Source organism: Cottoperca gobio, chromosome 1 (assembly GCF_900634415.1).
Source record: "Cottoperca gobio chromosome 1, fCotGob3.1, whole genome shotgun sequence".
Classification (NCBI taxonomy): domain Eukaryota; kingdom Metazoa; phylum Chordata; class Actinopteri; order Perciformes; family Bovichtidae; genus Cottoperca; species Cottoperca gobio.
The window spans coordinates 18,307,905-18,320,834 of NC_041355.1; the positions used below are offsets into that span (position 1 = coordinate 18,307,905).

The 12,930-nt window shown below is 41.8% G+C and overlaps 3 protein-coding genes across 4 annotated transcripts; 2 read left to right on the forward strand and 1 right to left on the reverse strand.

Annotated features, from left to right (window-relative positions):
* Nucleotides 1-231: 231 nt before the first annotated feature.
* On the forward strand, nt 232-4,959 carry rab40c (RAB40c, member RAS oncogene family). 2 transcript variants are annotated; one of them, XM_029440998.1, is made up of 7 exons: nt 233-372; nt 766-963; nt 1,058-1,118; nt 1,223-1,283; nt 1,369-1,446; nt 2,139-2,361; nt 3,114-4,959. In XM_029440998.1, the coding sequence occupies exons 2-7, from the start codon at nt 810-812 to the stop codon at nt 3,413-3,415; spliced, it is 879 nt and encodes a 292-aa protein (XP_029296858.1). In that variant the 5' UTR covers nt 233-372; nt 766-809; the 3' UTR covers nt 3,416-4,959. The 2 variants fall into 2 exon arrangements, with proteins under 2 accessions (XP_029296853.1, XP_029296858.1); XM_029440993.1 differs by having other exon boundaries at nt 232-963.
* Nucleotides 4,960-6,267: 1,308 nt separating this feature from the next.
* Nucleotides 6,268-8,534, forward strand: wfikkn1 (WAP, follistatin/kazal, immunoglobulin, kunitz and netrin domain containing 1). The gene is given in 3 exon segments (XM_029430388.1): nt 6,268-6,534; nt 6,647-7,504; nt 7,506-8,534. Coding segments are annotated over 3 exon segments (1,770 nt in total). The 3' UTR covers nt 8,151-8,534.
* Nucleotides 8,535-9,153: 619 nt separating this feature from the next.
* On the reverse strand, nt 9,154-12,771 carry mettl26 (methyltransferase like 26). Its single transcript, XM_029430509.1, has 6 exons — nt 12,405-12,771; nt 12,005-12,167; nt 10,388-10,447; nt 10,208-10,275; nt 9,549-9,627; nt 9,154-9,431 (listed from the first exon to the last, which is right to left on the reverse strand). Exons 1-6 carry the CDS (start codon nt 12,596-12,598, stop codon nt 9,375-9,377), a joined length of 621 nt encoding a protein of 206 aa, XP_029286369.1. The 5' UTR covers nt 12,599-12,771; the 3' UTR covers nt 9,154-9,374.
* Between the last annotated feature and the right edge of the window lie 159 nt (nt 12,772-12,930).

Here is a 12,930-nt window from a genome sequence, read left to right on the forward strand (position 1 = left end):
AATAGTTTTGAATAATTCCCGAAGTAGATTAATTATATGTTGGCTTACACATGTCCTCTTAGAAATAAGTTTAAGAGTCTTGATGTCTTTTCTAAAATGAAAATATCAATCACATTCAAAAGATGTGCAAGATTTAGAATATTTGGGAAAGAGGATATTAAATCTGCCAAATAAAAAAGAGAGTAAATAAAGCAATTCATTTTGTTGTTGGGGTTCTTTTACTTTGTAAATCATACCCGGATGTGACGCAGCTAATGATGTCACTACCAGGAAGTTCCAACACAGTCCACTTAGACGTTGTGCTCGGAAGTTGAATATCCCTTGTTGGCTTTTTTCTTTATTAACAAAGTGAAAGCAATCGTATTTGGTTTGGTAGTGTATCGTTTTATGTGGAATTAAACAACCTCGTTTGTACTTTGTGTCATCTGCGTGTGCTAAAAGGTGTTATTATAGCGTGTGTTAGCTGGCTAGCTAACAATCCAGCTAGCAGCTAGTTAAGGTTGTTTTGGTTATTGATGTGAACATTAACGTCACATCAGAGGTCTCTGGACTCGGCTTTCATTGCCAATAACGTACATTGAAAGGTGTATTTGTCCAGTCGACTCAGGAAATGATTGTGTCTGTTTGAGTTTTCCAAGGACTTTGTATTGTATTGTAAATCGTGGGTAGTGTACCAGCTAGCTGGTTAGCTAACGTCAGACGGCGGTTGCCTAGCTTTAGCTCCCAGTTTTGGGGACCGTTTGATTTGTTCCTTGCCCCGAATAGTGGACGTCTGGCGAGCTTCAAACGCTCTCTGTGAATCGGATCCAATGCGTGGGATAATGGGGACCCAGACTAGTCCAGTCAAGAGCTACGATTATCTGCTGAAATTTCTTTTGGTGGGAGATAGCGATGTTGGAAAGGGAGAAATCTTGGAAAGTTTACAAGACGGATCAGTAGAGTCCCCCTATGCCTACAGCAGTGGTGAGTAACTATCTCTGCTTTTGTACAGGTGTTTAGAAATGAATAAAAAAAGCCTGGACTGACCAACATTAACTAACTTTGTGTGAAATGTCAGGCATTGATTACAAGACCACCAAAATTCTGCTGGATGGGAGAAGAGTAAAATTAGAGTTATGGTAAGTGTTTTTAAATCAGTATAGATCATGTCAACATATGGCATAATGAACAAACCCATAGCATAGTGGTGTACTTGCTGTACATAATTGTGTGTCTTCAACAGGGACACATCAGGGCAAGGCAGATTCTGCACCATCTTCAGGTCTTACTCTCGTGGAGCACAGGTGAGGACTTGTAGCGCAATTTTTGTTTTTCTCTCAATATGTGATTCTGTATACATGTCAACATGTTTAAATTTTTATTCTACAGGGCATCCTGCTTGTTTATGACATCACTAACGGCTGGTCGTTTGATGGCATTGACCGCTGGATACGGGAAATTGACGAGGTAATCGCATTCGACCAATTTCAGGTTGACAAAGAAATATAGAAAATGCATCTCCTGTTTCTATATCCCTCCATCCCTGAGAAATATCATGTTCTATTAGTTGGTGCTTTTATTTGTGCCCAAAGACTATATTTAGAATATTAAGGAAAAATCCCACAACTTTTGTTCCGATTAGTCTAAAGTCTTGAAATTTGTTAAGGACATACTTTGGGCAAGTATCTAACAACTTAAACAATTTTAGATCACAGGAAAAATCTCACTTTTATCAGTCAAATGCAGGATTTTTTGAAAATGTGAAAAAATGCTAACATTAATTCATAATTCTTTACACTTACACTTTTTTACCGTATGTGTGCATGTCTTTGATATTCAACTTGTTATGAGTTCATAGATACCAAATACTTGATTGTGCTCTTTTTTTATATCGCATTTTTACTACTATTAGGACTACAGTTTTTGTCCTTAAATATAATGATATATAGAAGAAAAAAATTTGCCCAAAGACTAAATATAGTATGATGAGACAAACTCAGTTTTCAGCCAAATGGTTTGACTGATTTTGAAAATGTTCTTTAGATTTGTTCTCGGCCAAGAGAACACTGAAGGCAATTAAAATGTTCAGCTGCGGGCACAAATGGGTTAAGAGATGCAACAACACATCACCTTTTACAACCATTTTTTATTTCCATCAGCATGCCCCAGGTGTACCCAGGATCCTGGTGGGAAATCGGCTTCATCTGGCTTTCAAGCGGCAGGTGCCAACGGAGCAGGCAAGGGCATATGCAGAAAAGAACAGCATGACTTTCTTTGAGGTCAGCCCGCTGTGCAACTTCAACGTCATCGAATCCTTCACGGAACTTTCACGCATTGTGCTGATGAGGCATGGGATGGAGAAATTCTGGAGGCCGAACAGAGGTGAGCTAGTAATATTTGTTTTGCAGAACAATTCTGTCAGATTAGGAATGTATGCTTTTTTTTCTTTTGTTGAAAAGGAGTCAGTTCTCACAAATGACCCAAACAAATGTTCCAGATTTTGAGATATTCACCTTTGAAATGTCTCCCAACACCCCAGTGCAGTAGATATGAATGGAATGACATTAGTACTCTTGAAAACATTTCAGAGTTGCATTGTGAATTCCCAGAAACAGTTTATCAGCTACTCTGGATAATCCCCTGTCCTCACTGTCTACAGTTTTTATCTGTACTACTTTTTTGGTAGAAAGCCATTTAATTCTGTGGACTCACCAGAGTAACCTGGACATTATTCCTGTAAACACACACAGAACTTGAAAAAGAAGGAAGAGAGAAATTTACTGAAGTATCAAAATAAAGCTTAGATTTAGAAAAATATTTAGAATCTATACCTTTTTTTTTATTGTATCGATATTTTGTTATTAAACGGGAGTTTCCAACTTAATTTGTTGGAGAACTTGAGAAGGGACTGAAAAACAAATGAAAGCTTACATATTGATAACGGCATGAAGCAAAACATCGTAGTGCAAACGGTAAGAAATGGGCAGGAGCGAATATCTGTATCTGGCAGAAGGCATCAGCTTGGTCACCACTTTTTTTTCTTCTTGTATGATGGCTGCTTTAAGGCTGCAGTTTAACTTTAGGTATGTGACATGGAGTCGTAACATCCATATTCCCTTTTCTTTGTTTCACAGTCTTCAGCCTCCAGGACCTGTGCTGCCGGTCCATCGTCTCCTGCACACCGGTGCACCTCATTGACAAACTGCCCCTCCCCGTGACCATCAAGTCCCACCTCAAGTCTTTCTCCATGGCCAACGGCATGAATGCAGTCATGATGCATGGACGCTCCTACTCGGTGGCCAACGGTGCAGCCTCGGGTGGTAGCAGCGGCGGAAGTAAAGCCAACAGTCTGAAGCGCTCAAAGTCCTTCCGGCCTCCACAGAGTCCTCCAAAGAACTCGTCGTCCTCCTCTAAGGGGAACTGTAAGATTTCATAGTGAAGGAGCGGACTAATGGTTGAGGTATTAAATGTGTTCTTGCTCCAAGAGGACACAAAGGCCATGGAGGAGCACGGAGAGCCACCAGCAATCTTCACCACAAACGGATATAGCTGCGATCTTACATTGTCCTTTTGTGGAAGTGACTTGGATGGTTGGATTGGTTTCTTTGGCGCTTTGCTGGACCATCTTGTGGATGTCCCGTTCACCCCGTACTCTCTACCAAAAAGAGGCTCACGATGATCAAGTAGAACCAGATTTCCTCTGGGAATAACAGATGTGAATCAAGGGATCATCCCTCACCTGTTAACACTACAACTGAGTGGAGGGACATTAGCTAGCTTTTATTTTGAAAAGGGATTTATTGTATTTAAAGTTGTACATGTGCTGTATGTGCTCGTTGTTTTGAGGAGCTTCTTATGCTTGTTTTTGTCTTGAATGTTTTGGTAGACCTGCTTTTGGTGTACCATTTCTTTGTGTGTCTTATGCCCTTTTGTCTACTGTGGAAAATTCCCGTTGCCACCTCAAGGGTGCGGAGCTACTTATTTAAAACTCAGAGAAGTTGTGTTTTTAAATAAGGCTTAAAGTGAATGTCATGAGAAGAGCAGGGCTAGTTTCACCAGACAGACTAATACTGGATTTAAGAGAAAATACAAGAACATTATCTAGCACTGTCCAGCAAAGTCCAGCCAAGTTGTCTTGTTTTGAAGACTTCCTGTGGTGCCCAATTTCAGCCCAAAGGAATTCACCCTCCACCTCCCATCAGTCATTGGTTTGAACATCTGTTAACTTTCTCAGGCTGCTTTTGCCTCCCTCTAATATCCTTCGTTGTAGCATCATCGCTCTGACTGGTTTAAACGGTGAACAGCATGATCATCTATCAATCTATTAACTCTTTGGGGCAATTCAGAGATTACTTGGTGCTGCTGAGGAAAATGCGTGTTGCCTTCAGAAAGTGCTCTTTCTGAATTGGTTTGATTGTTTGGATCTTTTTATGTATATGCAATGTATTTATGAATGTAACACAATATTCATCTGCTACTTCGCTGTGGTAACATGTGGGACTGTAAGAATCAGAGGTGGAAAGCTATCTGCTATTGTAATAAGTTTAACAAGCGTTAAGTATTTGTGCTGTAAGTTCATTCTTCTTTTCTAACCCTCTTAAAATGTGTGCTATATGAGGGGTTAGAATCGTTTATGGTTGTGAAACGTGACGTCAGATGAACCGGAAGGACGCAGAAAGCGTTTTAAATCGGAGTGAACTAATAATATTGTTTCTTTTAATAACTGACACTCAGTTTTCTTTCCACCTCTGATTAGGGTGCTGTATTTATACTTTAACATTCCCAGTGTCATTGAGGGCATAAGAAATGGTGCATGTTTTCTACTGGCGCCTGTTGTATGACAGATTAACAGAACATTTAAAGCACTATATGTAAACGTTTGATAATGATTGTTGCTATCAGAACCGTGTCTCAAAGGTTTGGATACAATTGTGTCTCCATTGAAAACAGTCACCCAACAAAATAAAGGGTAAAGCTACAGCAGGGTTTGTGTTGTGTTTTCAACTTTTGCCTTTTTGTACAATGATTATTATTATTTTTCATTCATTTGTTATTGTGGGAATATTTCTTTGCATCCCTTTTGTCCAGTCTCTGGCCACCGGTGCGCAAGTGCAATAAAACCCGAGGAGGGGAGGGGGGCGGGGGTGCAGAATTGATTAGCCGCTCTCTCGGTATTGGCCAGTTTTTGGATAACCGGGCACGTCGCTGCAGCGCATGAATGCAGCGCGGTCAAAAGTCACCCAAAGGTTGCAGGGTCACTCCCAATGAAAAGATGAGGGTTGCTGCTTCTCATCGCCTCGGAGCTGCGCGGGGACAAAGATGAGTCGCCCACTATTGAAAGAAGTGGCGCTTTATGCCTTCCCACCTGACCGTGGCATCTCTGAGCTCCGTGTGAATGAGCGACGGTGCTAAAGTGACCGACGTCTAGACAAGAAAGGACGTAAACATGTTTTGCTAGACATGATGCGACACGCCCCGTGTTTGTTTTACACGCTTTTCCGCTCCAGGCGACTTTGTTTCTTTTCTTCTTTTTAAACAATTTGCTCTTTGTTTCTATTCAAGAAAACCTTCCTGTGCACAAGTTTGCACTGCGTAAAACATCTGGAAACGTGTCATTAGAACCGACCTAGCCAGAAAACAAGCTTATTACCTTTTTATTTATGAATGACACCTTTATAAATTCTGTCTGGACACATTTAACGTTGGATTTCTCACCGGAATGTGTAGCTCCGTGCGCACGGTTGTTGGGACAGCTTGCCACCACGACTCCACGTTTTCTTTGATGTTTTTACAATGTTTGTCCAGTTGCTTAGCGCATGGTGCTGCTTCATAAGAGTTTCAGACACTGGACGACCGTGGGGGCGGTCAGAGGGGCTGCCCTTTCCACCTCCATTCACACTCTGAAAGGCTGATGTTGCGTCTTTCACTCTCATTGTGCCGTTTCGTTCGCTTATTTCGCTGTTCGGGGAAACCGACCTGAATGAGAGTTTGCCCATTGTTGCAAGAGTTTTGTTTTGGTTATCAAGGCAAACATTTCATGCAAACTCAACTGCATTTTTACACGCGTTTTTGGGATATATTTTATTCAGTAAATGTCCAGCGCATGGGAGCCCGTCTTGATCTTTGGGATTGCTACAACTCTCCTCTCTGCGCGCACAGCAAACTGATTTCCACAATGTTTACGCACAAAACGGACGGCTACATTTGAAAATCGAACTTATTCCGAATTTGAAGACCGTAAAGGAGGAATGGATTTACTCGGTGGGCGACTCATGCAAAAGAGCAATAATGTATAAAATCCTGCAACCTTTGGAGGATAGATACATGAAGGATCAACGTTGGCATATTAATGCACCCAACTCAAATAAACTAGTGTTAGGATGGATACGTGCGTGTTTGTTGATGCTCATGATTTGCGAATCACCCGAACTTTCTTTGTGTGCAAGTGTGTCAGGATCCAAAGTTGAACACGAAGGATTTTGTCCCAACAAGCTGAATTCCAATCTCTGGGTTGATGCGCAAAGCACCTGCGAGAGAGAATGCTACGTCGACGAAGTAGGTTTATTTATATTTCGATAAACTAATAATCATCGGTTTATAATATGTTTTTTTATTTAAAATTGGATTTTCATAAACGCTGTTCTGTGTGTGCATTGTGTCTGTGCAGGACTGCGCTGAATTTGAGAAATGTTGCACCAACGTGTGTGGTCTCAACAGCTGTGTGGCTGCACGTTTCTCTGATGGCACCAATGCCCAGCCAGATGGAGGAGGAACTGATGCCCCCACCTCCACAGCTACCTGTGAGGGCTTCATCTGCAGCCAGCAGGGAGCGACCTGTGGCATCTGGGTTGGACAGCCCATCTGCAAGTGCCAGGACCGGTGTGAGAAGGAGCCCAGCTTCACCTGCGCTTCAGATGGCCTCACCTACTTCAATCACTGCTACATGGATGCTGAGGCCTGCGTCCGTGGTGTGACTCTAACCGTGGTCACCTGCCGCTTTTACCTGGCCGGGCCCCACACCAGTCCACTGCCTCAGGACTCTACGGCCAACCCCACCCCGACCTCCCAGGAGGACCCCATGCCCCCCACTCTGTACTCCAACCCTCACCACCAGGCCATCTACGTCGGAGGCACGGTCAACTTCCACTGTGACGTTATCGGAGCCCCCAAACCTGATGTGACATGGGAGAAACAGAGTGAACGGCGTGAGCAGCTGGTCATGAGGCCCGACCAGATGTATGGCAACGTGGTGATCACCAACATCGGTCAGCTTGTCATCTACAACGCGCAGGTGTGGGATACGGGTATCTACACCTGCATCGCTCGGAATCCTGCGGGAGTTCTTCGTGCAGACTACCCGTTGTCCGTCATCCGCCGGGCTGACGATGACTTCGCTGAAGATCCTGAGATGCCCATGGGGCGGCCGTTCTCACCAGCAGACTGCCTGGCTGAAGTAGACTTGAGAGTGTGCAGCAGTGAGCGTCACATGGACTGGTTTTACGACAGCAAGCTGGGCTCCTGCATAGGCCTTCAGCAATGGCGGATGCGACGACAGCCGCAATCGATTTGAGAGTTACGAGGAGTGCAAGGCCTCCTGTCAGAGAGAGGGGATGGGCATCTGCTCCCTGCCTGCTGTCCAGGGCCCCTGCGAAACTTGGGAGCCACGTTGGGCCTGGAATGCCCTCTTGAAACATTGCCAGGCCTTTGCCTATGGCGGCTGCCATGGGAATGCCAACAGCTTCAACACCAAGAAGGAGTGTGAGGCAAACTGCCCACAGCCCAAAAGGAAACCTTGCAAGACCTGTCGGGTGAAGGGGAGAATGGTGCCCAGCTTATGCCAGAGTGACTTTGCTATTGTGGGGCGGCTGACGGAGCTGGTGGAGGATCTCGACTCTGGGTTAGCTCGCTTTAGCTTGGAGGAAGTCCTGAGAGATGAAAAGATGGGATTGACTTTCTTTAATACCAAGCACCTCGAGGTGACTATCGCCAAGATAGACTGGAGCTGTCCCTGTCCCAACATCACCATGGAGCAGAACCCTTTGCTGGTGATGGGTGTAGTGCAGGACGGCATAGCCATCATCCAATCAGACAGCTACGTCAGAGCCATAACTGAACGCAGACTCAGGAAGCTACGTGAGGTTCTGAATAAAAAGACCTGTGAGGTATTGTAGAAGTCCAGAGAGTCAGACTGGTCTGTGGTCACCTTTTACCTTTAGCACTGAACATGAGCATCAACTAGAAACGTTGATATTTAATTATAAGTCTTGAAATCAAGACATAAATGTTAAATACTATATGTTAAAGGAATACTTTACCTACAAAATGACCATTTGTATGTCAGTTACTCACCCCGTGTTGCCTTGAAGTCTTGAAGATAACTTTATTTTCTTGCATGTGATGAACGAAAACTCAAGAAACTTCTTGATGAACTGAAGTAAAAGGGAGCTGCGTTTAACAACCACAAAACCAAACTAAAACATCTGTTTACAAACTACCTCACAAGTCGTGCAGTATAATCCAAGTCTCATTTATCCGTGATTGAACTCTTGTCTATGTTTTTGGATTCTTCATTTACCGAGGCGTTTTCTTCAAGAAGTCGAGGTGACACGAGGTGACACGAGGTGACACGAGGTGATTAACTGATATACAAAAGATCATTTTGTGGGTGCCAGTTTTCCTTCAATGAAGTTATGAGAGCTAATTTGTATGTACAATATATATTCATTACAACACAGGTTGTACTACATTCCAGACGTGTTGCGAGTCCAATAATACCAATGCGGAAAAAATCTAAATATAGATATTTGTTTTTTTATACATACATGTATTTTCTGTTTCTGAAAAGTAAGATAGTAGTCAGAATAGCAGCCACACAAGTTGATCAACTTGCAAAAATGCCTAGCTAGACACCTTTATTACCTCTATATTGTGTTTTTCTGTTTAATTGTATTATGTTTATTAGTTATATTAGTCATTTACGTATGCGTTTTATATAGTTTTCCTTTTGTCATGCATGATTTGATGAAGATCTAATGTTCGGCACATTCTTTCCTACATATCTCCCTCTGCTAAGCACTTCTGCTAACTTAGTTTTATTGACGGTCTCTGCAAACTGAATGAAGAAATAGAAAGAGTAGGTGGCTGTATCCAGCTAAAAATAGTACAAAGACAACATATCTGTGAGCCTTTTTACTCAAGTGTGCAATACAGAAGAATGTAATAGATGACAGCATTTCAGTTCTGATAAAATAATTTCATCCACGTCAATGTGTATCAGAAAATGGGGAAACGATTCATTAAAACATTCGGGAGAATTTGGCAATGTATCTGAGCTTCAAGTGTAAGTTAAGGCGGATCATACTGGTCTGCCCCCAGAGGAGGAACGACGGGATACTTCACACCAAACTCTCCTTCCTGAACAGAAGACACTTGTTGTTTGCAGGCATGTCCATCTAGCAAAGAAACATCATACATTAGTAAACCAATAATCCCATTGCTGCACTGTTCATCTGCTTTTACATTTCAAAGATGACAATTGTTTTGGATGTTTAAAGGAGCTGTTTACTCACTATTTTCTCCAGGAATAAACCACTTCTTTGTGCTGTAGAACTGAGGAAGGCGATGTCCCTGAGTCCCCACTCTGAGTTCCTGTAAGATTAAAAACATGTAGCCTTTATATATCCCACAGTCACCTTTGCATTATTGTTATTTATTAATACAGGCAGAAAATCAATTTGATGACATGACAATATAACCTTAGAAAAAAATTGGCTTTTTAGGAAATGTATATTCATATTACTTCTTGATCAAGCTTTAACTATAAATATTTTACCCAATAGAATAATTGTATTTATTATCGAGAACTATTTTCACCCAGAACCCGCGACATAATGTTTAACATTGTATATTTACAAACTTGCAACATATGAATATAGAAAGAAAATGGAACTGGCCTTCCTCCACGTCTCTACAGAATCTACATAATGATGATTGTTTAATGTTAAACATGTTGAGTTTATTTTCTTTATATATTTACCGTATTCTTGTAGAATATCTTCAATTGAAAGATTCCACAGTAGGAATCAATAGTTTTGTTAATTGCATTTATTCTAAGAATGACACAAACATAGATCCTTCTGCATGTCAAGTAAAATACAGAAGACTGTTACCACTCCTTTAAAATCAGAATTAAATGAAGCATTAAAAAAAAGATTCTAAAACACTTTACCTCTGCCGTAGGCTGTAGTCAAAGTCAATATTACTTTGAGGGGCGATCTGACCATTCACTGCGTAGGGCTGAGGGTAACAACAAGAGATGTTATGTATAATTTACTGCCAGGCTTTTATGTTGAGATCTGATAATATGTCATGAATGTGGTAAGTGCATGTTTATCTTTTTTTCACTCACCCCGTATGTCAATAGAAGACCTTGCGGCTTCAGCACTTCTCCAGCTCCTTTGAATAAACCCTGGAAGAAAAATAGTGATCACATCACATGCAGTGGGGGTTGAGTGGCAGGAGGGATAACTTTTTGTTCTTGGTCTTTTATAGACTGAAAGACTGCAGGCAGAAATTGCAAAAGGGCATTGTTTGCAGGTACTATCTGAGGTAAAAAGGCTCACACTGTAGATCCACTCTGTGGGACATGCACTGCAATATCTCTGCTTTATGGAAACACCAGGACCAGTCACTACATCGCTGTACAAAACTAGCCAGAAGAAATAACAATCTTTCTCTTACGAATAATTATTTGCTAAATATAATTAACTACAATTGAATTTATAAAACACAATAAAACACAATCTTGCTCAATAGTGGTTGACCGATGTGGGTTTTTTAATGTTCGATGCAGGTATTTAGAAGGCAGGGCGGCCGATATATAATACAGATACATTGTTTCTGCATCTAATACAATACAACAATTTAATAATAACAAATTGAGACACACATTTGTTGAACTTAAATTTAACACCAGTAGATCTGCACTACGGAGCCCTGGGAGGACGTAGAGAGGCCACAATGTAATCATCTGTGCGCACATTTCATTTCCTGTTTAATGAAATTGCTCCCACATTTTGATTAATACGTGTGCACAAGTAATTGTATGTATAGTAATTGATGTGAGTAATTTAAGGCCTCGATTTTAAATAAACCATTTCCACATTTTGTGCACAAAAGATAATTGTATATACGTCACTCCAGTTAACAGGGGCGCCGTGCAGGCTCTCTGTATGTACACTTCTCTTATGCGCACAAATTAATAAAAACGTGGGAATAATTTAATAAAATTGAGGCCTAGAATTACCATCATGTGTGCACAAATAACTATATTGTGCCCTTTATTGGTTATTAGTTTGTGGTGCATCGTTTTATCCAATTATATTTTAAGAAATATGCAACATTGAAAGCACAATATGAACCCAAATAATAAAGGCCTTTAAACTCGTTTTTATTTAGGGGCTACACAGGGCCTCAAGGTTAGGAAATAATGCAGGTGCTGATGATTAACGTTGCAGTTTATATTGTGCTTTAGTGGTGCATACAGTATTATCAAAGAAATGTCAATATATGAAATTACTGCACACAAATTGCCACTAAATCCAGAGCCTTCAGGGGTTCTGAGGGCCCCGGGGAAATTGCCTTTGCCAGTTGGTAATCCAGTTTTGGGCGGGGTCCTTAGGTCCTTTGGTTAGATAAAACCAATCACAACACTATGGCTGCGTTCCAAATCACATACTTTTTATCTTTACTTTTAGTATGTACTGCAGCTGCCCTTACACATGATGTACTGTTGCATGCAGTATGCATACCATTGGGACGTACTACTTTGTAATAACTTGAACTTTGACCCTCTGAGATCATACATTATATGCGCTGCGCTAAGGATTGTGGGTCATAATAGCCAGAAAAGCATCCAGATTTGCTTACTGCAAAATGTGACAGGACTCAGTAGGACATCCTGGTATTTTTGGCGTCATTGGAACGCACAGTCTGTGTACATCTATACAATCAGCAGTCATCCTACCTCTGTGCAAGCCATGGGAGAAATGTGGATCATGTTGATGTTGACTACCAGATCGAGGCTCTCAGGCTGGATGCCTCCCCAGTACTGATGGGGCAGAGAAGCATCCAGGTGGATGGCAGGCCTCACATTGTGCAGCTGGTAGTGGGCTCTGTACGCTTCGATACTGAGAATGGGAACAAAAGACATTATTGTTATTGCAAGCAGACGCCAACAAAACACAGTCCTGCATCAGTGGTATTAAAACAACTACCGTAATATCTCAGCTACATGGCCAATGCCTTGCTTCAAATTTGCTACGCAGAAATGAAACAATACCGTAAATACCCGCGTTAATAAGCTGCTCATACGGTATAACTGTGATGTAAAATGTTACTAACTGATACATACAGCCTGCGTTTACCTGGCTAGAGACTGGCGGTCAAACTCTGAGGGCTGCCAGATAATATTCCGCAGGGCCTGAGCGAAGTGTGTGACATGCTGCCCGGTACCGGAGGAGATCTCCAGAGCCTGCAGGGGTCTCCCGGTGTTCACGCTCTCCTGGAGCACCGCCAGGATGGGCTCCTTGTTCCTCTCGGCGGCGGCGGCGTTGAGCATCGTGCCAAAGCCCGGGTATAACTGTCGAGTTATGCGCTGCAGTTTACGAAACCACTCCAGTAGAGCTGAGTAACGTCAGTCCAGATTGAATAACTCAACACCACCACCCACGAATGTTTTGTTTTTCGTCTGAAAATGGTCCACTTCCGCACTGCCTCACGTGACTGACCTGACATCCAATTGGAACACCGGGTGGGCACAAATTATCCTGCTCATTTTGTGATGATAATGATAATAATGACAATAACAACAACAATAATAATAATAATAATAATAATAATAATAATAATAATAATAATAATAATAATAATAATAATATATTTCTTCCTCTG

Excerpts from the sequence above, each read along its gene's own strand:
- rab40c (XM_029440993.1), top strand. The coding sequence starts at position 810 with ATGCGTGGGATAATGGGGACCCAGACTAGTCCAGTCAAGAGCTACGAT. Across the intron at positions 964-1,057 it reads CCCCTATGCCTACAGCAGTG|GCATTGATTACAAGACCACC; the intron begins GTGAGTAACTAT and ends GTGAAATGTCAG. Across the intron at positions 1,284-1,368 it reads CTTACTCTCGTGGAGCACAG|GGCATCCTGCTTGTTTATGA; the intron begins GTGAGGACTTGT and ends TTTATTCTACAG.
- mettl26 (XM_029430509.1), bottom strand. The coding sequence starts at position 12,598 with ATGCTCAACGCCGCCGCCGCCGAGAGGAACAAGGAGCCCATCCTGGCG. Across the intron at positions 10,448-12,004 it reads CTCCCATGGCTTGCACAGAG|GGTTTATTCAAAGGAGCTGG; the intron begins GTAGGATGACTG and ends TTTTTCTTCCAG. Across the intron at positions 10,276-10,387 it reads GTCTTCTATTGACATACGGG|CCCTACGCAGTGAATGGTCA; the intron begins GTGAGTGAAAAA and ends TGTTACCCTCAG.